The 22,763-nt window shown below is 37.1% G+C and overlaps 1 protein-coding gene across 7 annotated transcripts in view; it reads left to right on the top strand.

Annotated features, from left to right (window-relative positions):
• Positions 1-22,763, top strand: part of SUGCT (succinyl-CoA:glutarate-CoA transferase) — a 317,087-nt gene that overhangs the window by 6,091 nt on the left and 288,233 nt on the right. For all 7 annotated transcript variants that reach the window (XR_001519311.2, XR_001519310.1, XM_015617376.2 and 4 more), the window contains exons 4-6: positions 33-118; positions 902-952; positions 4,796-4,916. Coding sequence is in view for 5 of the 7 variants with exons in the window: in XM_015617376.2 (XP_015472862.1) it covers positions 33-118; positions 902-952; positions 4,796-4,916 (258 nt within the window). In the remaining 2 variants the exon portion in view is untranslated. The remainder of the gene's footprint in view (positions 1-32; positions 119-901; positions 953-4,795; positions 4,917-22,763) is intronic.

The raw sequence follows: 22,763 nt of genomic DNA, 5'->3' as shown, positions 1-22,763 counted from the left end.
ATTGGGCGACTATGTGATGGTATTTTTTTCAGGGGCTGGTGATGACACAAGAGCCTGGGGTCCACCTTTTGCTGGGACAGAAAGCATTTATTTTCTCAGTGTCAATAGAAATAAAAAGGTAAATGGGGTGTGGAACTGAACATAAGCCTATATTTTCTGTAATTATAACTGAATATATAACACTTCTTAGTTTGATTCTTAACATATAATAGAGCAATACTTACATTGACCTAATGCTTTGATGAATAAATTTCAGGAGAAAACCCATAAGTTATTAGAACAAAAAGGTTCCAAATCTCTGATAGGGTGCTGTGAGCAGCTAAAGCAAAATGGAAAAGCAAGACTGATTCTGCTGGTCTTCAGTTGCTGGCATTAATTAACTGAAAATGAAACCTGCTGAAATCAAGGGGTATTTTTTTGAGTGATCATTTTTTTCAGGTGCATCAGCTCAGTTGATCTGTGTCAGCTGGCAGGAGGAATGCTGCCATTATATGACAGTGAGGGTGGCTAAATCCAGCTTTTGAAACTTTGGGATTAACATGAGGTTTCATGACATACCTGAATTGTTTAATGGCTTGTTACCATTGAAACAAATGTTTCTGGTGTCCCCCTGTCTACTTCCAGTAGTGGGTCCTGTGTAAATATATAATGAAGAGGCTGCACGTCTGTCACACTGGTTTTGGTGCTTGTCCAATTCATTAATGAGATGTAGTTCAGCTTGCTTTGCTGAGAGAATTTTTTTTTTTTTTTTGCAGGAGGAAGTGGGTTATGTGTTAAAATTTATGTATCCAAATTAGCTATAGTATGAAATTTGACTATTGGTTATGTTTAGAAGAGGCTGATAATCCCTTTCACATAATTTTTTATATAAATTACTGTTGTATTTATTTTTAATCCCCAGAGTATAGCTATCAACATGAAGGATTCAAAAGGAGTAAAGCTAATCCAAGAGGTAGGTTTTGATAGTATGCAAGGTGTCCTTATTTTGTATTGCTGTGATCCTAAGTAATAATGATTAAACTCTGCATTTCAAGTATTAATTTGATAATTTAAAAAATCTAAGTATGCGGTAAATTTTGTAAATAACAGTGTATAGCTTCTGTACTCTGCACTTTTGGATTTAATGTACAGTGTAGCTTGTAATTACTTTGGATTTAAATTTACATGAAAATGTCCCAAAGATCTTCAAATGAAATATTCTGAGGAAATGGTCTAATAGCCTATTCCTTTCCTGTTACTGTTGCTGTACTACTACTGATCTTGCTGTACTACTGCATTAGAAAGATTCAAGATGGACTGATCAGATGAAGTCCGTGAGCAGTTAAGAGTAGATGCTGCGCTTCAGGAAATACAGTTTTTTGAATGCTACAGGGTATTCATGACTTCAGTTGCTGTACATCTTCCTGAAAAACATTGTCCTGTAGGTGAGACTTAGTATTTATTTATTTTTCAGTATTTGACTTCAGGGTCTTTTAAGGTGATCCATTTCTCTATTTAAAAATAGTTAAAATATCAAATTTCACATTTTATCAAACTTGTGTTTTGTCATCTCTTTATTAATTATTTGTTGAGAAAAGCAAAATCAGCTGCTTGCTAGTGCTGCATTTTAAGCCCTGCTGTAGTAGTAGCTGACTTCTGCTACTGTTTCAGTATCAGCTCCAATCCCTTTTTCACAGTGACAGTGTGTGTCATGCAGTAGGTGGAATTCGTTGGGAGTATTGCATGAAATGGAAATAGATTTAAATTTTCTGATGTTTTTGATTTGTCAACTATGCAAAGGTACTTCATACAGAAATCTTTGGAGATTAAAAACCAAGAATTCCACAGTGCCTTCTCTTTTTGCAGAACAGAGCATTTTATTGTTGATTTGTTATGCAGCTGTATGCCTATGTTCTAAAAAATTTGAAGCAGAAATTTTCATTTGGAAAAATTTTGCATGGTATAACACAGTCATATTTTTGTATAAACTAGTCATATTCTAATTAAGTGCTATAAAATTTTTTCCTCTTGTGGAAGAAGACTGATTTATTATTTGACCTTTAAAAATGGTGAAAGAAAAACTACTCAAAGTGTCCACTGATTCCACATGTGTGGGCTGAAGGTGTTTGAAGTGTTAAAGGCAGCTGGGCCTATGAGTCAAGATGAGGTGGAAGAAAAAATGGCATCACCTGTTAAATATTTACCACACTGGCTGCTTTTCATCCTTTGGCATAGTACTACAAAATATATTTTCAAGAGTCTATTCTTTCATACATGATTACTTGACTTCCACAAAATTATTACTGTGTCTTCTTTATCTCTCTATTTTATGTCACTTGTAGCCCTTTCTTTCCTTCTATTGTTTTTGGCTGACTGTTAACAGCCTTCCAAATATCTGTCTGTCTTCCTGAATGAAAACTACTTTTTTCTCTGCAGTGACTGTATATGTGCCAGTCCCATGCTCTGACATCTTTTTGTACCATCTCTTTTGAACATTATTTATCAGTTATTGTCAGAAACTCATTTTAAGAACCTTGAGCATACTTCTCCCCTGTGAATTATTGAGCCTTAACCAATGAACTTTTTAATTATTTTTTTTTTCCTATTCATTAAGAACTTGGGACTTTAATTGGCTGGGAGCTGATAGAACTTCTTTTTCACTGTGTTTAGCTGATAGGTCAATGTGTCCCATGCATTGCTTTCTTAGTTGATAAATAAAGCTACTCACATGTATATACACATACACACACACACACACATATATATATATACACATACACATACATACATATACATACATACATATGTATATATACATATATAAATACACACACATATATGTATGTGTATGCAGATTCTCCTCTGCAGAGTTTTTGTAAAAACTGAAACACACAAAACACAAAAGAAATCTCCATACAAACAACAAACCAAAAATATACGAACTGAAACTTTCAAAAGTTATGTGTAGTTTCCTTTATAAAGTTAGTAGCATAGTTTTTTGTTATTCAATTTACTTACTACTTTGGCATGAACTGTGCTGTTTATCATTTCCTGAGGCATGGATGTTGAGCCTATCAGTGCCCTCTCTTGAACAGATAGTACTCCAAGCCAGCTCCGTGTTATATTGCTCCATTAGTAGGTGTTAAAATACAAGTGATGCTTAGGGAAATTTTAGGGCATGAAGTTTTAGTTGACAGTGGACTTAAAACCGCATTGAGACTGAAAATCTCGGTGAGTTTTAAGAGCATATAGTTTGTTTGGATCAGACTATGTATCCAGTTTTTCACAAGGGCAGAATTGTTGGTTTGGTGAGCATCAGTGCTACATGTAGACTGCTGCCTTTGTACAAACTATTTCCAATGAAAACTTTAGATGCAGAACTGGCATGGTACTTATAATGTGTCTTGAAAACTCCTTTCTCTGACTGCACATACCCTGCTAAACTGGGCCCAAGTCATTATATCCTCACTTAGCACTGTGTTGCCCAGTCCAGAAATATGGTGCTTTCCATGTTACAGTACTGTGTGTCATATTTTCTTCCTCAGTGGCTTGTAGGAGATGGTAGTTCTTTAATATAACATGGACAACAACTTTCAACTGTTTTAGCCCATCCAGTCACTGTAATTTTCATAGATTATAAAATCACAGTGAAAGCAGTACACAAGGTGTAACCAATTTCATCTCTTGAAAGAATTAGGCTAAAGCTGTAGCATTACCAGTTTGAAAAGTATTTATGTATGAACTGTGATGGATTTAATTAGAAAATAAAGCCTCCTTAATTTAATCTTTCATAAAGGCATTGTGATTTCTGTTATGATGACACTAGTTTATAGAAGCTTGTCTAAAATACTGTTTATTTAATTAGACAGTGCCATGGCAGTTTCAGAGACTGAGACTCCTTGATTGGCTGCAAATAGCATTAAGCAATTAATATATCAGTTATGCTTAAAAATGGGTGCACAAACATGTGTACCTGTCAGGGAACACTTCTTAAATTCCTGTGCATGCACACACACCCCACACAATTTACCAGGCAGAAAGCCTACATGTCCCTCAAGGCATACATCTGTCTTTTAACAAGTTGTTCTCTTGCTTCAGGAGTCAACTTGTGTTAGTCTTACTGAAATTTGCATATGTGTATCTGCTTATGTTTTTTTATAAGAGAGGATGGAATGTAAAGCAAATCAAGATTATATGTTGATCTTAACATCAATAGATTTTTGGACTAGGCCATTCATTTGAAATGAAAAAAGTCATATTGCAGAGGTTGACAGCCCTATTACATTTAATGTGGCTTTAAGATCTTAATTTTAATTTCTTAATTTTAATTGTTATTGGGCTCCCTATTTTACTTCTACATATAGGAACTTGAATATATTGTTATATCTTGACCTTGTTATGGTAATTGTAATAAATTATTTGAAAATTAAAAAATAATTAAAAAGTTATTTCTATGATGGAGAAAATATGAATAATGGACAAATACCACTTCATTTTTATTGAGAAAAATGTATGTGAAGATTGTTCTTTGAATATTGTCAAGCCTTAAGAAACTGATGTGATTCTGATCATCTTACAGTTTTGTCTAATTACTTTAGGATTTTGACAGTCTTCTTTCTAGATATGCAGTATATCTAATATATAGTTTACACAGTCTGAGAGGCAAAAGAATATCCCTATAGGCTTGTCAATTTTCTTTTATCAGGAAGGCCAAAGCCATTTTAATTAGCAAGATTTTAGAATTAAGTTGCATAGGAATTTATTCAAATTTTGCCAGCTAATTAACCGATTTTACTCGTCCTTTTCTTTTTTAAAGCTTGCAGCAGCATCTGATGTTTTTGTGGAAAACTTTGTCCCTGGGAAGCTGGCTGAAATGGGTCTAGGTTATGAAGATATTAAAAAGATTGCTCCTCACATAGTGTACTGTTCAATAACAGGTATTTTATTTTCAATTCTTTATGTTCATTATTTCCTTTATTTCAGTCAAAGTATTATAAAAGTCGTGTGGTTGTATAGAAAGATGTTCCTTTGATGTCAGTTAAGATAAACTGAGAGTTTAAGTGACTTCAGTTAAAAAACAGGTATGGAAAACATTTGAGGAAGCAACCATGACAACAGCTCAGTAGCTGTTCAGTGCCATTGCCATGCCAGCCTAACATGTTCCTATTGATTTACTGGGCTGGCCTCCTAGGGTTTTGCTTTAAACTAGATGAAAACTGGGATTTTCTTCTTATTTTTTTTTTCCCTCTCCCCCAGCAGTTTTAGTGAATCAATTTACATATTGTGTGCCGTAAATGATAATATCAGTGTTTTTTACTGCCCTGAGGTATCTCTCTTCAGAATTGTGCAGTTACCTGCTCACAGAAGCTTTACATGACTTTTTTACAGTCTATTGCTTAGTACCTGAAACAGTAGAAGAGTTGTATGTACTTTATAAAAGCAGGGATGAATGAAAAGGAGGTAGACACACGTATGCAGTTCCTGTTATTTGTATAAAAATAATTTTAAGTCTGGAAAACCTGCTTAAAAAACTCCAACAAAAGACACTTCCCAAAATCTTAATCAAGCACTAAAATGAAAAGTGTAATATTAAAATGCAATTAAATAACAGCAGAAGTTACAGATATTTTTAGACTGGTTTAAAATCAGTTACAAATCTGCTTTGCCCTTCAATTCCTGCTGAATACATGGCTTTGACTTTTTGCTTACTGGGTATGGATGTAATTTAATAGGAGTCAAATAGCTTTTTAGTCTTTTCTGATGTATTTATCATATTCGTGTGGCAAATGCCTGAAAATGTCAAGAAAAGAAAGACAATTATATTCAGGGCTTGCTGAGAATCTTGTTTAAATACCTATTTAGGTTGGTCAGTGGCTGGTTGCTACAATGTTTTTCACATTTGCTTGTGCATATAACCTAATAACTGTAATTTTTCAAGTGGGTGTGCATTTTTTTTCTTTGCTTTTTTCTTTAGTTGCTGTACCCATATTGATGAAAAATAATTAAAACTACATCCAAACAATCTGTGTGAGGTACAGCACCCTCTCATTTTGTGTCAGATGCTCCAGTCTCTTAATCAACTTTGTGACTCTGTGCTTGCCTCAATAAGTTGATGTCTGCCTTATACTGGGTAGCCCAGAGCTGGGCACAGGACTACAGACGTGGCCTCAGCAGTGCTGAGAAGAGGGGAAGGATCAACCCCCTTGGCCTGCTTGACACTCTTCCCAGGGCGCTGCAAAATACTCTTGTCCTCTGCTACAAGGATACATATTTTTATATATTTTAAGTGCTCCCTCAACTGAGGGTAACTCTTGCTGCAGACTTCTCCTCTAGTCTCAGGGACCTAGGAGTCCTGAGAGCCATCTTTTTTTGGGAAATACTGAGGCAAAAAAGCATTAAATGTGTCCACCTTCATGGCCTATTGTTCATTTTGCCATAGGTCCATGTCATCCCTAGTCTTCCTTCTGCTGCTGATTTGCTTGCAGAATCCTTTCATGTTGCCTTTTATGTCTTTTCCAAATTCAACTCCAGATCAGCCTGTGCTTTTCTCACCATATATTTATATGATCAAACAGCACCTCTGTACTTCTAGGTCACTGCTTCTGCTTTCACTGCTCGGAAGACAAGTTGGACAAAAATGACGTAATCTTGCTGTTTAGAGCTTTGTGTAATGCATAACTTACAGTTATGTTCTATAGTGGAAAGCACATAAGTCTTATTCATAGAGTATGACAACTTGAAGTTGAAAGTGTTTGGGTGGTAAGAGCTAGGTGATGTTTGTCAGGCACCCATAAAACAACTTGTAATCTTAAATTATGGTTGTTTAAGTCTTGGATACTCAGGAGGTGATAAGCAATGTCTATTTAAGGATGATGCATCTTTTAGGAATAAAGACATAAGCTCAGTGCCCTTAAAAAAAGAAATCAACTCATAAATCCATTGAGTTAAGACAGGAAATAGCAAAGCCTCAATCTAAGCAAATTAAAAGAAGCAACCAGACGAAGACCAAATGTACATCTGTGACATGCAGGAAGGGGTTTTGGGCTCAATCAGGCAGAAAACTGATTTAAGAAGGATTCCTGATTGATTTCTAAAATCTCTGTGATGTATATTACAATTCCTAATTATTTTGTGCTGTGGTTGCTGCTGCTTTCAAATATGCTTGGGGGGTTTTTGAGGGTATTTTCTGGGTTTTTTTGGGGTTTTTTCGAGTTTTTTTTTTTTTATTTTTTTATGAAGAGAGATGGGAATAAGTAGAGGCTCTGGGACTCAAGGGTCAGGCAAGTGATAGTGAAGATGTATCTGGGGCAAGTCTGTGAACCAGACACATTACAACTACAGCTGTACATAAAGAAGGATGGGTGATTGTTGTAGGTGACTCCCTTCTGAGGGCCCCACATTCTGACTGGCACTTTCCCACAGGAAAATCTGCCCTTCCTAGAGACCTAAGTAAGAGATATGACTAGAAGATTCCTTGGACTGATTCAGCCCTCTGATTATTACCTAATCCTGGGTTTCCATGTCAGCAGTCAGAGTGACAACTCCTATGACAATCAAAAGGAACTTCAGGACTTTGGGATGACTGATTGAAGGGATAAGGGCAGAGGTGGTGTTTCCCTCAATGCTTTCAGGAGCAGGGAAGAATGCTGAAACAAACAGGAGAGCCCTGATCAACACACAGCTTAAGGGCTGGTGCCATTGGTGCAATTTTGGCTTTTTCCCTCATGGGATAGCTTATACAGCACAAGGCTCCCTGCAGGCAAATGAGGCTTGCCTGTCTAAAAGAGTGAAAAGAATTCTAGGCCTGTGAGTTGTCAGGGATGATTGAGAGGGCTTTAAACTTGGTTTGAAGGGGCAATCAGGTAAGACCAGATCACTAGAGATGAACCTGGGGTTGCATGCCTGTGTCAGGGGTGAAATTGATTCAGCTGGGTGAAGTCAGCCCAGCTGAAGTGCATGTACATCCCAGGAGGAGATGGAGGCCATCGTGCAGCAGGAAAGCTGTGATGTAGCTGCCATCACAGAAATTAAATGAGGCATGTAAATGGAGTGCTGCAATTCATGGCTACAAGCACTTCAGAAGGGACAAGTGAGGAAGGGCAGAGGTGATGGAGTGGGTCTATACATTAGGGAGTGTTTCAACTGAACAGAGCTCCAGGATAGTGATGACAAAGTTGAGTATCTGTGGGTAAGAATCAGGGGGAAGGCCAACAAGGCAGACATCCTGATGGAAGTCTGTTATAGACAACCCAACCAGGATGAAGAATGAACTATGCTGTAAGCATCTGGCTGATGTTTCACAATTGCTAGCCCTTGTTCTTGTGGGAGACTCACTTGTGGGGTGTCTGCTGGAAACTCAACACAGTGGACAGAAGGAAGTATAGGAGGTTTCTCGAGTGTGTGGAAGACAACTTCCTGACATAACTGGTAAGGGAGATGCCCTGCTAGACCTGCTTTTTACAAACAGAGAAGGGCTGGTGGGAAATGTGGTGGTCAGATGACATCTTTGGCAGTGACCATGACATAACACAGTATTCAATGCTTGGTGAAGTAAAGGAGTCAACAAAACCTGTACTTGTACTTCAGAAGGGTGGACTTTGGTCTGTCCAGGACACTGGTTCAGAGAGTTCCTTGGGAAAGAGCCATTAAAAACAAAGGGGTCCAGAAAGGCTGGATGTACTTTGAGAGAAATCGTAAAGGCACAGGAACAGTCTGTCCCTGTGTGCCAAATGACAAGCTGTCAGGGAAGAAGACTGGCCTGACTGAATAAGGAGCTTTTGCTGGAATTTAAGGGGAAAAAAAAGAGCTTATCATCTTAGGAAGAAGTGGCAGGCAACTCAGGAAGATTACAAGCGTGTTGTTAGGTGATATAGAAAGAAAATTAGAAAGACAAAAGCTGTTCTAGAACTCAATCTAGCCACCTCTGTGAAAGATAATAGAAAGGGATCAGGCCCAGCCAGCCCAGTTTGTGAAAGGCAGCTCCTGTTTGACCAGCCTGATCTCCTTTTATGATCAGGGGCCCACCTAGTGGATGGGGGAAAGGCTGTGGATCTTGTCCATGTGGACTTCAGCAAAACCCTTGATACTGTCTCCCACAGCATTCTCCTGGGGTAGCTGGCAGCCCACAGCTTGGACTGGTGTACTTTCCTCGCTGAAGAACTGAGTGGGTGGTGGTGAATTGTGCCACATCCAAATTGTGGCTAGTTATAAGTGGGGCTCCCCAGGGCTCAATATTGGGTCCAGTCCTGTTTAATAAAGTTATTGATGATGTGGACACAGGGATCAGGTGCACTCGCAGTAAGTTTGAGGATGACACCAAATTGGAAAGGCGTTTTGGTCTGCTGGAGGGTAGAAATTACTGTAGAGGGTTCTGGCCAGGCTGGATTGATGGGCTGAGGCCAATGGTGTGAGGTTCAATAAGGTGAAGTACCAGATTCTTCACTTGAGTTGCAGCAACTCCCTGCAGCACTACAGGCTGGGGTAGGAGCAGCTGGAAAGCTGCCCAGCAGAAAGGGATCTGAGCATGCTGATATACAGCAGCTGAACTTGAGCTAGCAGTGTGCCCAGGTAGCCATGAAGGACAATGGCATCCTGGCCTGTATCACAAATAGTGATTGTCCCTCTGTGCTCAGCACTGGCTGGTTCAGTACCTGCTGGCATTTTGTATTTGTGGTTAAAGTGGTAGTAGCCATTACCCTATTATGGTTTAGGGTATTTGCCAGATCCTGTAAGTGGTTCAGATGCTGTTTTTGTGAATCCTGTTAAGTAGGAATTGATGTTTTGTACTGCTTGATCTGTGAGACAGATCAGGCTGGGCTGTCTTCAGAATACATCACATTGGTCAAGTGGCAGTGCTTGGTTCATATGTGCCTTGTGTCATATAACAACACTTGTATGTACTTCATTATTTCTCTTTCTGTACATAAAGTATCATAGAGATGTTATCAGCTTACTTTCTATTTATTATTTACATTGCCCTCCTTGCTCTAAACTATGGTATCACCATGAAGTCTAATCAATCCCAGTTCAAGTAGTATATGTTCCTTCTGTCTTCCTTTTCTCATCAATTCTGATGGCCAACAAACAACAGCACTAAAAAAAAGCAGAGCCATGACAGAAGGATCTCCCACTCTTTCAAATCTTCATTTAAAAGAACAGAAGTTCTTGGTGTTTTAAGAAAACAGCTGTAATTTGTGGGTTTTTAAATGTAGGAAAACAAATCTGCTTCTTTTTTTGGTTTTGTGTTTAAGAACAGCTGAAACATTCTGAGAGAAATTTTGAAAGCATTAAAACTTCTCATTCTTATACAACTTAAAATTCAAGATTGAACTCCATTACATAAAATACCTTTTGTTAATGAAAAATATACGGAGGTGACTGCTTCTGCTGAATAGTCACTTATTGTAGCAGAATATAAAATCAAGGAGACACATTTCTTAGAAATCAGAAAATATGCTATTTTATAACTTCAACAGTAATGAGCCATTTTTCTTTAATACAGGAATAATTATTGTGTGGAGTTGCCTCTCTACATTTTGGGCATTTGCAAATAGTAAAATTATATACAGTGATAATAAAATGAAGTGTAGTGTATTTTTTTCAGTAAGTCCAGGGTCATATGTAGGTGAAGAATTTAGAAATAGGTATGCTAGATGCTGTCTCTCTTATGGCATTCTGGAAGTTGTGATTTGAAAACTGAGTTCCTTATCCAAACAGCTCTGATTGAATCTATACAGCTTTGCAGTTAGTGCTGCAGGCTTTTGAGGATATCCGGGATATTTCCTGATGTTCCTGCTGCTTTGAGTGCACTTGAGCTCCAAATTGCCTGTTCTCACTCACAAGCAGGCTTTGCTTGTCTAGAACTAGTTTAAATATAATATATTTAGATAGTTCTGTGGTTGAGATTGGTTTAAATTCTGGAAAATTGGATGGTTAAAGAAAATCATGCGCAGGTCACAAGGGAGTGACCATTTCTGTACGGTCTGTGTGATGCTGTCACTAGGAAAGTCACAGCCTATTCCTGAACGGGAGGGGGCACTGTTTAAAAGGACAAGATGGTTTCCAAATCAAAACACTTTTTTTTTTTTTTTCTTCCTTAAATCCTCTGAAGGTAATATGTTTTCAAAGAATTTTACAGTTTGTTTATAAATGATGAAAAGTACTCCTCTCAGGTTCTCTACCCCAGCCCTTTGCTCTGCTGATCTATGTGAATTGTGATTGCTCTTCTTTTTGTGCAGGTTTTTTTTACTCCTTTTCTAGTAAGTAATACTTTATACAAAAAAAAAATAAAATATGCAAGTTGCTTTGTATGTTGCTGGTGATATTAAAAAAATTGGTTTATTATTTTATAGCATTTTATTTCCTAGAATTTAGATGTGATGCTTAGTTTTCTGCCTTTTAAGGAAATTTTACTCCTGTAAAGACTTATTAGTGTATTTATACATGCAAGAAATTGAATACAGAGTTACAGAATCACAGAATAAATGAGATTGAAAGTGTGTCATATGCTCCAACCTCCTGGATCAAGCAGGGTTATCCTGGAGCACATGGCATAGGCTTGTGTCCAGATGGCTCTTGAATATCTCCAGTGTGGGAGGCACAGTAACCTCTCCAGACAATCTGTTCCAGTGCTTGGTCACTAGGTGCATCTTCCAGTGCATCAGTCTCTGCCCATTGCCTCTTGTGCTATTCCTCAGCATCACTGAGAAGAGTCTGGCTCCATCCTCTCAGCACCCCCCCATACCAGTTATCTATGCACATTAGTGAGGTCTCCTCTCAGTTGTTTCTTTTCAAGGCTGAACAGGCCCAGCTCTCTCAGCCTGTCCTCATGAGGGAGATGTTCCGGTCCCTTATTCCTCTCTGTTGACCTCCAGTGGCCCCACTCCAGGAGCTCCATGTCTCTCATGTCCTGAGGAGCCCAGAACCAGACACAGCACTCCAGATGTGCCTCACCAGGGCTGAGTAGAGGGTCAGGATCACCTCCCTCCACCTGCTGGCAATGTTCTTACTAATGCATCCGAGGAGACCATTGGCCTTCTTGGCCACAGGGGCTCACTGCTGGCTCATGGACAGCTTGTTGTCCACCAGGACCCACAGGTCCTTCTCCACAGAGCTGCTTTCCAGCAGTTTGGCCTCCAGCCTGGACTGGTGCAGGGGGTTATTCCTCCCCAGGCACAGAACTCTGCAATTGCCTTTGCTGGACTTCAGGCACTGCTTTTTTCCCATCTCTCATTCTTCCAGTTCTGCTCTCCCATCTCTCTCAAGGCCCTTTTGAAGACCATTTTGAAGCCCTCTGGGGCATCAGCCACTCCTCCCAGCTTTGTGTCACCAGTGAACTTGTTGAGGAGGTGTATGCTCCTTCACCCAAGTCACTGCTGGACAATACTGTTAAAAAGAGCTAAGCAATTCTGGGCCAGACACTGACCCCTGGGGACACTGCTTGTGACAGGGCTCCAGCTAGACCCTGTGCCACTGATCATGACTCTGGCATCTGTCATTGCAAATAGCAATAACTGTAAAAAATCTGCCATGAAAATAAATTTTCAACCAAAAGCAACTATGAAGGTAAGTTTATGGAATTGATATTTTTGTCAATTTTGTGTTACTGTAACAGTTTATATTTCTTAGGGATTTTCAGCCACAATGTATTTTCTGTTTTGTTGGGCAAAGGCTTGCCAAAGTGTTCTTCAGATCCTCTAATTTGTGAACTAATTGTGGTAAAATGTGGAATTGCCTGGATTAGGTACAGTTTCTAGACTCCATCTTATCAAATGTTTCCAGCCCATAAAATTTCACATAACTTTGAGTGTGTGTGTCTTCATGCCCACTCATTCCCCTGATTATTGATGTTTTTGTGGCTTCTATATGGTTTAAGTCTGGCATAGTTACCTGATACAAATGGATAGATTACCTGCAAAAAAATGTTAGTTTCAGATTAAAAAAAATCATTGAGCAAAATAGTTTCCTGGTGGTGTAAATTATTTGTTGATAGCATACTAGTGAAAAATCAGGTTGTATTCAGGAGCTGACTCAGGCAATGCTTGTAGTTGTAGCTAAATAATAGCAGCTATATGAATAGTCTTGAGCATTAATCTGTTCAACAGTTTTAAAAAAAATTTGTGACCCAAAATTGTTAAAAATGGGCTTTGGGGGATGTTGGATTTTTTTTTTTTTTTTGTAATTACAAAAAAATAAAACTAGGCACAACAATCTGGGGGAAAGAAAAGGGGAAAAGAAAAAAAAGGAAAGTTAAAATCCTACCTGCATTGCAAAATATCTGGTTGAGTCAAATAGCCAATTCAAGCAAGATGACGTACAGGATGAATTGGGAATTAGGAGAATTAACTGATAATTACCATTATTACTGACTTCTAAATATATTAAAGCAGCAAAAATTTAATTTTGAATTAAATTAAATTTAAAATTTTAATTTTATTTAAGGAATTTGGAAAGTGCAAAAATGAGTTTTGAGTATTGTGGTACCAGTAGTCAGTAAAATATATTAATAGAGTATTTTTCAATAAAGGTATTGTTTTCTATTAATGGGAAATAATGCATAGTCTGATGTGTAAAAGAGACATTGTCAGAACAAACTGGGTGTCATGCTCCCAGTAGTTCTTAATGTGTTTTAAGAATAAGGAGGGAGGTCTGGAAAATTGTGAACAGCTCTTAAGCAAACACAAAAATCACAAGTTTGCAAGCCTTGAGGTATGAACTTAAGTGCTCACAATGATAGAATAAAGCATTTGGTGGGGAAATATCTGAAGTTTCTACCTGAGCTTGATTTGATAAAAATAGAGCCTTCCAGCATTGGAAAAGAAAATTAAGGTTCTCTAATCTATTAGTTTTTGCATTATGCAGTTGGAGGATGGGTGGATTAAGGAGTTGATCTTCCATTTTTTTGATAGCTTGAAGTTATCTGCATGGGCAGTTAATAGAAGTTTATCGGGGTCTAGAGATAAAATAGTCTGAGGGCATTTTTTGACAAATTAATTAAAAGATACACAAATTATTTTTAAGACAGTATAATTGGCTATCTATATAAGGATACTAAAACTTGTGCTATATATTGTGACTATAGTAAAGTTTTTGACACTTTTGAGTAATGCTTTCATAGAAAAGCTAGGAAAATGTAATGTACAAGAAGTAAAAAAACTTGGTTCAAGAGGGAACAGAAGCTCTCATAGCTTACTATAGATACTTCATGACTAAATGGAAGAAAATGCTTCAGAACTGATGCTGTTGGATTTTTTGTTTGTTTGTTTGCTTAATATAGGTGATGGATTACAGTGTGGATGATTCCAAAATTCTGATACCACCATGTGCTACTGGGGGCTTGTGGGGTTTAGATTTGAGAGGCAGGAAGAACCTGGAGCTTATTTACAGATAGAAGGCATCATTTCCCTTACAGCCTTACACTGTCCTTTGGAATATTTTCTGGGGATCTGGCTGGCTCTCAGAAGAGTCATGGAGGGCTCGCCCTTGCTCAGTTTTTCTTACTGAAGCCTGGAGTTGGAACCCTTCCTAAATCTCTGTGTCAACACAGCCCCATGCACAGTCATGTGATGAAGTCCTAATGTAAAAGGTCCATTTTTAGTGGTCTGAGTGCTCTATGCAGCTCTGAAAACCCACAAAGCTGAAGGGAGTCAATTTATACAGTAGGATTAGAATTAATGATTGCCTTGATCAAAGTGTTTACATAAACAAAAGAGGAAGGGTAGAATTAAAGATTGGAACAAATACAATATACAGTGCTTAATCAAAAATAATCAAGTAATTTTAATATAGTATGGGGACCACTGGGTTAGAAGAGGGTTCCCAGAAGACTTGGTTGTAAGGATGTGAAATGATCAAAGCTGAGCATAAGTCAGTGATGATATCATTAGATGGACTAGTGTCACACTGGATTATAGAAAGATGAATATGGTCTAAAGGACTGTTTCTCTACCCTGCTCCACATTGGTAAGGTTAGAAGGTCAAGCCTACTTCTGGATACCACGTTTCAAAAACTGTGTGGAAAACTGAAGAGAGATGAAAGAGCAATTTATAAGTAAAAAACATTGTGTATGAAAGGTAGCTTGGAACATGATTTTTAAGAAAAAATGCTGCTATGATCAGAAGGAATTTCTGTGGTTGGCTATCTAACCACCTCTTCCTAAAGCATTCTGTACATTTTCACACAGCAGTTCTGAAATGAACTGAAATGAAGATTCTGATAGTATCTGAAAGCACAAAAAAAACTTTGCTTAATGAATAGAGTTAGCCAAAATGCTACTTGGAATTCAAAGAATGAGTGTGTTAAGAAAAGAAAATCTCAAGAAAAAATTTTGTAAGATAGTAATTAAAATAAGGGTTCACACCTGACAGCTGGAGAAGTGGCTTGTCTCTGTTTTCAGAGATTTAAGTAATTGGGACTACATGTGCAGTGTACAAAATAAAAAAAATATATGGATATTGAATACTTTAGTGCTTCTCTGCACTGCACCGGTATGCTGCATTGTAATTCTCAGTGTAAACTGCATATTTGTGCAGATTGGTAACTGGTTCCTGGTGCAGTAAAGAACCAGCTTTATGGCATACAGCAGGAGCTCTAAGACTTTACTATTTATTTATCAAAGAATTTGTATATTTATTATGCAACTCATGAGTAATTACTCTGATACCTGAGGTGGCCATCAATATATGAGCAAGTGGACTGAGGCTTTTAAGACTGTATTAACTCTAAATATGAATTTCTGCAAGAATTTGGAACAGTTTTAACTTATATAGCACAAGTGTTACATATTGTAAAGCCATAGCCTCATAAAGAAGTTAATTGTTATGACTGAAAGTTTGCTTGATGAAAATCAAAGCCAAGGATCTAGTTCCCCTTATGCTTCCAGGCAGTAGGACAGTTTTTCAAACTATGATTCCTTTCTTTCCACCTTCACCATATGAATAAAGCCACTAAAGAAACTGATGAGACAATTTTAATCTCTATTTGTATTACACAGTGTTTGCAAGCAGAATTCCTACCATTTAATAGTTAAAAAAAAAAATTTATGTGGAAGAGGTAGAGTTTTGTCTCCTAAGTTCAAGACACCTGATTTCTTTCTAGACATCTAAACAGATTTGTGCCTTAGCCTGAAAAACTAATCCTATGTCATCTGAGTATTTGAGTTGTGTCAGTTTTTCCTTTTGGCTGAGCCATCAAACTAGAAAACTTCAGTGTAAAGAGGCAAAGTGTTTGCTTATGTGTGGAAATTAATTGGCAGAAATGCATATATCCAAATACTACTTCAATGATGTAAAAGAAAGTACTTTTTCACTACAAATTAGAAAAACAAAGAAGTCACTTGGTCCTGTGAATGAAGTAACAGTCCTTATTTCTAAGAAAGGAATCAATCACCACAGCATTGCATTGGTGTATCAGTGGTGGTTTGAGGTACATAGTTCTGCTAGGTAAATTCCCTGAGAGAACTACTTTGATCTGTTTATGTAGGTTCTTTCATTTACAAAAGGGAACTTTTGAGGCCAGACAGAGTGCATTTACTTCACTTGATAGTGTTGTGTAGAAGCAAAAATAAGAGCTCCCTCTAAATCACCATGGTAAATTGGACCTCAGGTATTATAGCTGCACTGCTTTTGTGGCTGAACTTATCAAGCCATTTCTCACAGTGTAGCAATATGTAGTGTTGATTTACTCTCAGTACTTTTTTAGGAGCAAAAGATAATTTGTGTACCTGCTAAACTTTAGGAAGGAAATTCTGGAAATAGATGTCCATTGATTTAAAGTGATGCAGCACTATGGCTGCTGCTTCCAAAAAGAGCCCTAAAGTATAATGTTTTAAGGACTTGCTTCATTTTGGCAATATGTGTTTAGATAGTTTTGTGCCTCTCCTTCTTGTAGAAGGTAACCTGTGTAGTCCCAAGACCACTCCTTGCACTTGGTACAAGACCCATTCCAAAACAGTCTGATGCCTTAGGATTGGCACTTTGGGGCCAGTATTTCTTCCCAGGGTAAAGTACTCAGTATATGGAGTATAAACTGCAATCCTAAACACATGAAATTTAATTTTTGTAAATATTTATATATAAAATAAAGCAAATATTCTTATAGCCTCAGTTGACTGCTTTATTCAGAATTAAATGAGGAGGACCAATGGGAACTTTTAATTTCTATTCTTAGCTCATGGTGTCAATTGCTATTCTACTGAAACACAGCTACACAAACAGGATGTACCTTCTGATGGTGTATAAATAATTTGATATAAATCACTGCTGCTGCTTCTTTTAGAAGATCTCCTGAATCTTTCCAACTGTTTTGTATCAAAGGTGATCCATCTTTAAGGAGGCGTTTACCTCATCTTTTTCTAGACAAAAATGAAAAGCATTAAACAGGCCTATTAGACCCAGGGCTATTTTTTCTCTTTACTGGGATTAGTAATGTATTTGCTGTTTTTTCTTAATAGAGTGTTGGTTTATTTTGTGTTGATATCTACTTTTACTGAAAAAAATCTTAATGATTGTTATGAAGACTGGGAAACAATGGCTCCTAATCAGACTTGCAAACAGATGACATAATGGGACAATTTTGAATTACTTCTGCTTTTATTGTTCACATATTTTTCATATTTCTTTTTAATAACCATATGTTTTAAAAGCCTGATTCATAGGATGTGAATTTATTGGGACTGTGTGTTAAAAGTATTGTAATGTTTTTCAAAATACTCAGTTTTCTTTTTGGTTTATTTTTTTGTTTATGTAGTGATTAGGTAAGTTTGAAGTGTGAAGTGTTTGAACTTACCTAAAGTGCCTGAAAATTGCAAAGGTTTTCTGTTCATCTTACCCCTAAGAAGTTGATTTGAGAAATTTAGATTAATTTTTATCTATTTAACAAGGAAGACTATCAGCTGTAAACTGTTGGAACCTGGATAGTACTCAAGAGTAGTGTTAGGCTTATTCTCTTCATCTTGTCATCTATCTTTCTCTGTTTCTGGAGACAGAATATGCAGCTAACTGGTCTTGAGTCTCCATTTGTTTTCATATTTCTGTGCTGCTCTATGTTTAAATCCCTCTAAATACACTTTTACAACCCCTTTGGACAACATGAGTTGCCAAGAGGTTGCAGAGTAAGATGTGAACAAGCAAGATTTGACTGAGGTGTGTTGCAGAGCAATTAAGCTTGGTAGCTCTTAATTGGAGGAGAAACAAAATGGAATTTGGAGTGTTTATACTTTTCTAATGGTGATGAAAAAAATGTAATATACACAAAAATGTGTATTCAATTCTAGAGTGACTGAAATGTAAGTACTACAATGCTGCTTTTTTTGGGTGTTTTACCAGAAAACCAGACTTCAAGGTATCTCCTTCTACAGGATTTAATGTAGTTATGCTGTGTCAAGATGCAGAACCAAAGGTTAGTTTTCCTACTTAAAGCACATTCCTGTTGCTGTGGCTTTATATGTTTTTCTCTACTACTTGCAAAATTAGCATAGGCCTAAACAAGTCTATTCAAAAGAGGATTCTGTAAAGTTCAGCTGGTTGATAAACTTTTTGGAACTGAGCAAGAGGCTGTTTTCTATACAACAGGCTTCTGTCAGCACAGCTGTGCTGGACAAGATTGTGAAGAGGTGCTAATGCTGACTGGTTTAGTTGTTTTGGCAGAAACCATTAACAAATATGTTATTATATTGACAAAACTTTTCTTTTGCTGGTAAAATTGTTCTTGGAGTTGTTTCTCTGTAAATGGTTTTGTATTCTAGTATGAAGTGCATTTTGGTCTGGAAAGCTGTATTTTCCCTATATTTGCAGGGTTTTGCCAGTACTTCTGAAATAATAAAGGGCTCTGGCATTGACACAGACCAAACTTTTGAAATGTATCAGTAACACAAACAAGTATGAAAAGGGTGGAGACTGGGAGGCAGCAAATCGAGGAAAGGGTTACTGAGAAATATACAGATAGAATCCCTTTTCTGTTGGTTGGATTGATATCCTTGCAGGATTCAAACCTGCTGTACACCTTCAGGAGGGTGTAGGTTTTAGCTGAGTAGCACTAAGTCTTTGACTTTTTTTTCTGCTTCTGTTATCAACACAGCAGCAGCAGCTACAGCGCATTAATTTTTCTTTTTCCTGTAAATGATTGAGCTACCCTTTTGTACTGGCATTTAGCATCCTAGCAGGGGAGCTTAGTTGTGTTTTCCACTATTATTTTTTCAGTGACACATAGCCTGAATGTCCAAAATACTGTGAGTTTAGGACCAAAAAACAGTTGAAAAAGAGTGCTTTTCTGAAACACTGTGTTCCCATTCTCTGTTCAATACAAAGCATATAAAAAGTTTAATGAACCAGTCATAATTTTTCCTTGCTTTAATATTGAGTATTGACTTTCAGCAGTGCATGAAAGTAATGCTTTTCTTATGCCTTCTCACTCTATTGCTTGTTCTTCCATCTAAGTAGCAGTATTCTGCATAAAATTGAGTACTTCAGAACTTTGGACTCTGTCCTAATGAAGAGTACAATATCAGACAGAGAGCTTGTGAGTTGTAAGATTTAACACTGAGTGGTTTACAGTGAATGAAAGCAGATTAGACACTGAAAATCCTGGATATGAACAGCACAGCACAACTGTGAAGGCACTTACTGATGGTTTAATATTTATTTTTCAGTAGCTATTATGCTTGGACTGGTGCCTAGCTAAGTTAAAAGAAATAAAGCTGGAAGGTTTTAGGCATCTTCGGAAGCCACGCAGCAGGCTTTTGTAAAGCAGTATTTATTGTGTTTGAGTTGTAATAGTCTAAAGAGAAGATGTTGATCATGAAAAATCATGAAATATTTTGTTATTACTAAAAATTTCTCTGCTTGTTTCTAAATGAATTCTTTTTTAGGGGATCTTCTGTTTAGTAGCATTCTTGTCTACTTTATCTTGTTTTGTTAATCTTTTTTCCTTGTCTGATGGACTTGCTTCATGAAGATTGCGGGAGTTTTTCTTTGTTTGGTTTGTTTCATTGTTTCAAATGGTGAGGTTTTGTGATTTCACCAAAAAAGCAAGTATAACTAATTAAAATGGTGAAAAGATACAGGGTCGTTGTGCCCTTTCTTGGTATTGTCTGTGGGTGTTGTTAGATTTGTAAGAAGACTGTAAGTAGCTGCTGTTGACCTGAAAATGTTTTCCAAGTAAGCATATGGTTTTCATTACTTGTGTTTTTAGAATACTGTTATAAAATAAAGCACTGTCAGTAGCTAGCAAATAGAAAGAAAACAGTCTTGGGTGTAGAAGACACGAACTATTGAAAAATAGCCTGATTTTTGTCATTTTTAGAAACCAAAATAGTGTCAGTGTCTGGCACTTTTCCATGTACCTGATCATTAACAGCATTTTGTATCCCAGTGTTTATGCCAGCAGCTAGATCCATTGATCTGTGAGTTGTCTTGTAGAGAAAACTTAGACATAGGAAGTAGCAAATGTTACTAGGAAGTAAGGATGTAATGAGAATAGGTTTGTGGATGACAGTCTTGTAAAGAGAAAAGAATAATCAGTTATACATAGGACAAGAAGTGACTGTTAAAATTTCTGCAAAAAGAAGATTCCCATTAAACATTTAGAAAAGCTTTCTAACAGAGAGGAGGCTTTCTTTTCCAGTAGAGTCCTTGTAGGTATTGCAAAGTCAGGATAAGGATACCTAGTGCCATTGTGATCATGTCTTACAGTGACCTAACCACCATCTCACGAGGAAAATAGGAGGCCAAAATTTTGTAACTTCTTTTAAGAGGCTACATCTTTCAAAATTATTTTATGGAATTGCAACTAAAAGTTGCTTATTCATATAAAACTATATTCTTTGTACAATAAAAAGGGGTGCTATAGATCACATGCCTGCTCCGAACACACGTTATATGACTGTTTGTCAGTTTCTTTTATTTCTGTCAAAATAATGATCTTAAAATATATGGAAATGAATTTATTAATGAATTTAACTTCTTTTAAGATTTAAACCAAAGAGAGTAAATATCTTTATTTCCAGACCATGTATTTTTTCGTATCTACTCTGTTTACATTTTTATGTATGTGTAGACTAAAGAGAACTAAAATCAAGCTCAAAAAATATCCCTGAAGTTATTGAACGACAGCCTGGAATTCTAAGACTGTGTTGGGGAATTAAACTTTATAGATTTGTTTTGAAAATTTTGGAGGAAATTTTTGGAAAGTTTAAAAAACAATTACATACTGATTTTGAGTTTATTTGATGTGCTTTTCCAGCTCCTGCCCCTGAGGCACTATGTATTTGATCTTGGAAGCAGAAGTCAGGGTCATAGTATGTATTCTTAGCCATGGACATGCAACCCCCAGGGGAAGTGTTTGGTTAAGGTTGGCTCCTTCATTGGACACTGCTGCACAGACCTGTCTGTCAACATAACTATGTACAGTCACAACAAATGGATGTCTCTTCAGGTAATATCCACTTCAGAACGTACATCACTTGTTTCAGATGAGAAATAGTTATGTAATTAAGTAATTACCTTACATTTCTGTCACAGGGTCACAGATAATCATGTCTTTATCATAAGACCTCTCTGAGGCTATCCTAACACAACATTGCTTGGCTATGGCATCATAAATATTCATGGCAAATACACCTTGCAGGTACTTAGTAGTTTTACATTATTTTTTTCACTATAAGAAGTAGTAAGATTATTGATATCTGTTGAGCTGAGGTGTGGTGTCTTTCTGTTGACTCCTGACTGATTTCCAGATTAGCCAGATATTTCTCACGAATATTTGCTCCCTTACCTCATAATAATGTAGCAGAATTGGGTGGATAGAACAGTTCTGGCAAAGTAGGTAAGGATACACAGAGGTGAGGACAGACAGCTTGCCTCAGTATTTAACTAATTTCTGTGCAAGTTTTGCAACCTGGATGTTCTGGGGAAATGTCATTGCTACACTGCTGGGAGTAATTCACTATTTTAATATTAGTTTTCACTATATAAATATTTGTAATCCTAATATCAGCTGTATCTGTACCAAACATGGAACAAGGAGTGATTTTTTTTTACTTTTAAGTGTGTTCAGCTGGGAATATTTGTGTAAACCCAGAATAGCAGTGGGGAATTTGGGTGCCTATCAGCCAAGGTGGGGAATGAAGTTTGAGTACCTAATCTCAGTGTCATCTAAAAGCTTTTAATTGAAATTTAGTTTTTGGAAATGGTCATCATGACACATTTAATTTCTTAGATCATGTAGAGGAGTGACCCCACTTAGACTGGGAAGCTGCTTCTGCCTTAAAATTCAGAGAGTGACAGCTTAAACTTTAGCTGACTTAGCGAAAGAAAGTGATAGCATCTCTTGAGTAATTACAGTTTGAGCTATGGAGGGAGGGATGGCTTCCTTGTAACTTATATTTGGCATGTTATAAAGCTAGAAAATATGGCCTAGAAGTTTTCAGGCTGATTAAAAGCCTTTTGAAAACCAAACTTGTGTCGTTTGAAACGGTCTGTGGCTGTGTCCCAGAAGTGTGGTTGATGCCTTAAGAGGGGTTGTGTGAGGCTGGGTACGCAGATCATGTGAAAATTGAATGGAGTTGAACAACTGGCAGAGGCTGATGTTTTTCCTCCTCTAGTCTTTCAGTAGCTAAATCTTAGCATAGATTTTTGTGTTTGATTTAACAACTTTGTTTTATCTATGCCTTCCAACTTATAACACCTGATTTCATTCAAAATACAGGGTTTGAATGTCTAAATCAACATGTGTAAAAGCAATAACTATTGCTTTCGCAGTCATCAATTGGGAAATGAAATGTTTTTAT

This window comes from Parus major, chromosome 2, assembly GCF_001522545.3.
Source record: "Parus major isolate Abel chromosome 2, Parus_major1.1, whole genome shotgun sequence".
In the NCBI taxonomy this organism is placed as follows: domain Eukaryota; kingdom Metazoa; phylum Chordata; class Aves; order Passeriformes; family Paridae; genus Parus; species Parus major.
Note: the sequence above shows the minus strand (reverse complement) of the source record. Positions and strands in the feature narration are given on the sequence as shown.